The 1790-nt window shown below is 47.9% G+C and overlaps 1 protein-coding gene across 1 annotated transcript; it reads left to right on the forward strand.

Moving 5' to 3' along the window:
* Positions 1–996: 996 nt before the first annotated feature.
* PPTG_15351 (hypothetical protein) lies at positions 997–1536 on the forward strand (the record flags this gene model as incomplete). The annotated part of the gene is made up of 1 exon (XM_008912410.1): positions 997–1536. The coding sequence occupies one exon, from the start codon at positions 997–999 to the stop codon at positions 1534–1536; it is 540 nt and encodes a 179-aa protein (XP_008910658.1).
* Positions 1537–1790: the final 254 nt, after the last annotated feature.

Raw genomic sequence — 1790 nt, forward strand, 5'->3', positions numbered from 1 at the left:
CGCTGCAGCCAAATGCCTTGAAGGAATTCCAGGAGAGCTTTGCGCAGTGGGTCTTTTCGACAGGCATGTCGTTCTACAAGGTGAAGCACAAGTCGCTCTTGAAGGCCTTAAAGCTGCTCAATCCGAGCGTCCAGTTACCGAGTGGGTTTCAGCTATCGACGTCGTTTTGGGACTGAGCCTACGCCAAGTCAATTGCCATGACGCAAGTCTAACTTGGTGGGGTTGTCGTCACGATTGTGACTGACGCATGGACAGATATAAATGGTCTATCGGTGATCAACTATGTTACTGTAGCCAGCAATAAGACATTTTTTCTGGACTCAGTGTATACAGGGTGCGAGTCTCACGACGCAGACTTCCTTGCACTCGATATTAAGCGTGTGGCTGACAAGTACGAGTTTCTTCAGGTCGGTGCTGTCGTTACAGAAAACACTCGGCAAACAAGGCAGCCTGGGAGAAACTGCAGCCAGACGTCCCTCGAGTGTTTTTTCATGGGTGTGCTTGTCACGCTTTGCACCTGCTCGTGAAGGACACGGTGGCACGCTTGAAGTGGCTGGATGAGTTGCAGTCTACATGCAAGGTGATTGTGAGCTTCGCCTAGACGAATCACAAACTGTGGTTTAAGTTGCGCAGAAAGCTGAAGTCGATGGGACTTCGAGTTCTGGCCATGCCTGGTGATACAAGATGGGGGTCTGTATTGGCGTGCTTGGACTTCATTCTAAAGGCCGAAGAAGTATTATTTGCGATAATGTCCGCTCATAACTTCTTAGTGGCCAAGTCGAAGAAAAAATCGCAAAACGCACCGCATCGTATTCAACGCTGTCACGGCTACAGATTTTGCCCCCAAATTGAAGCGCGCTACAGAACTAATCAAGATCTTTGGGGGGGGGGCCGCTTAAGCGATTCGAGAAGAACAGCACGCTGGTCTCTGAAGTCTACCAACTGTTCTTCGACTTACCTGACTCCGTGGCAAAGTGTGGCCTTCCTGCAAAAGACATGAAGATCATGCAGGCGCTGATCAACAAGCGATTTGACTTTGTTTATGGCGACGCACACGGAGTTGCACACGTACTGGACCCTCGTTTCTGTGGCGCTCAAATGGATACGGAAACGCGGTCCAGTGTGGAGGAATTCATCACGGAGTGGCGCGGTATTAATAAAGAACAAGGCGAAGCCACCGCAGACGCCGTTGTTATCGAGCTTGTGCGGTTCCAACGCTTTACTGCGGAGCTGAAGGTGAATGCCCAACGAATGTGGACCCAGCTGAAAAACGGCAAGCTTGCTGTGTACGACTTTTGGTGTCCCCTAAAACAGTTTTCTCTTCTCCAAGACATTGCCAAGCAAGTGTTTCCCTGTACAGCTGGGAGTTCGGCAGCTGAGAGGAATTTCTCCGCTCATGGCTTTACCATTCATAGCTACGCAACCATCTTGCTCCAGAACGAGTTGAAAAACTTGTTCACATCTACTTCAACGTTCGCAACATTCAAGATGAAGATATTGAAGTGTACACAGAGCTGGATGACGTTTTGCGCCTGATTGACGAAGACGAAAATGACGAAAGCAACAATCCAGACGAAAACTTTGTTTACGAATAGTTATATATCGCAATAACAGCAAAAAGCATTTTCCAATATTTTTACCGGGACAACAGACGTGTTTTAGTGCTTCACAAATAATTTGATAATGTTCTTCGCATTCAAAATTTTGCCAATAGAAACCAGTAATTCAGTGGCGAAGTGTGGTGAAGTGACAGTTGGCTTCTGCGAACAAGGGGTTGATAGATGGGAGTG

Source organism: Phytophthora parasitica (assembly GCF_000247585.1).
Source record: "Phytophthora parasitica INRA-310 unplaced genomic scaffold supercont2.47, whole genome shotgun sequence".
NCBI classification, from domain to species: Eukaryota; Oomycota; class Peronosporomycetes; order Peronosporales; family Peronosporaceae; genus Phytophthora; species Phytophthora nicotianae.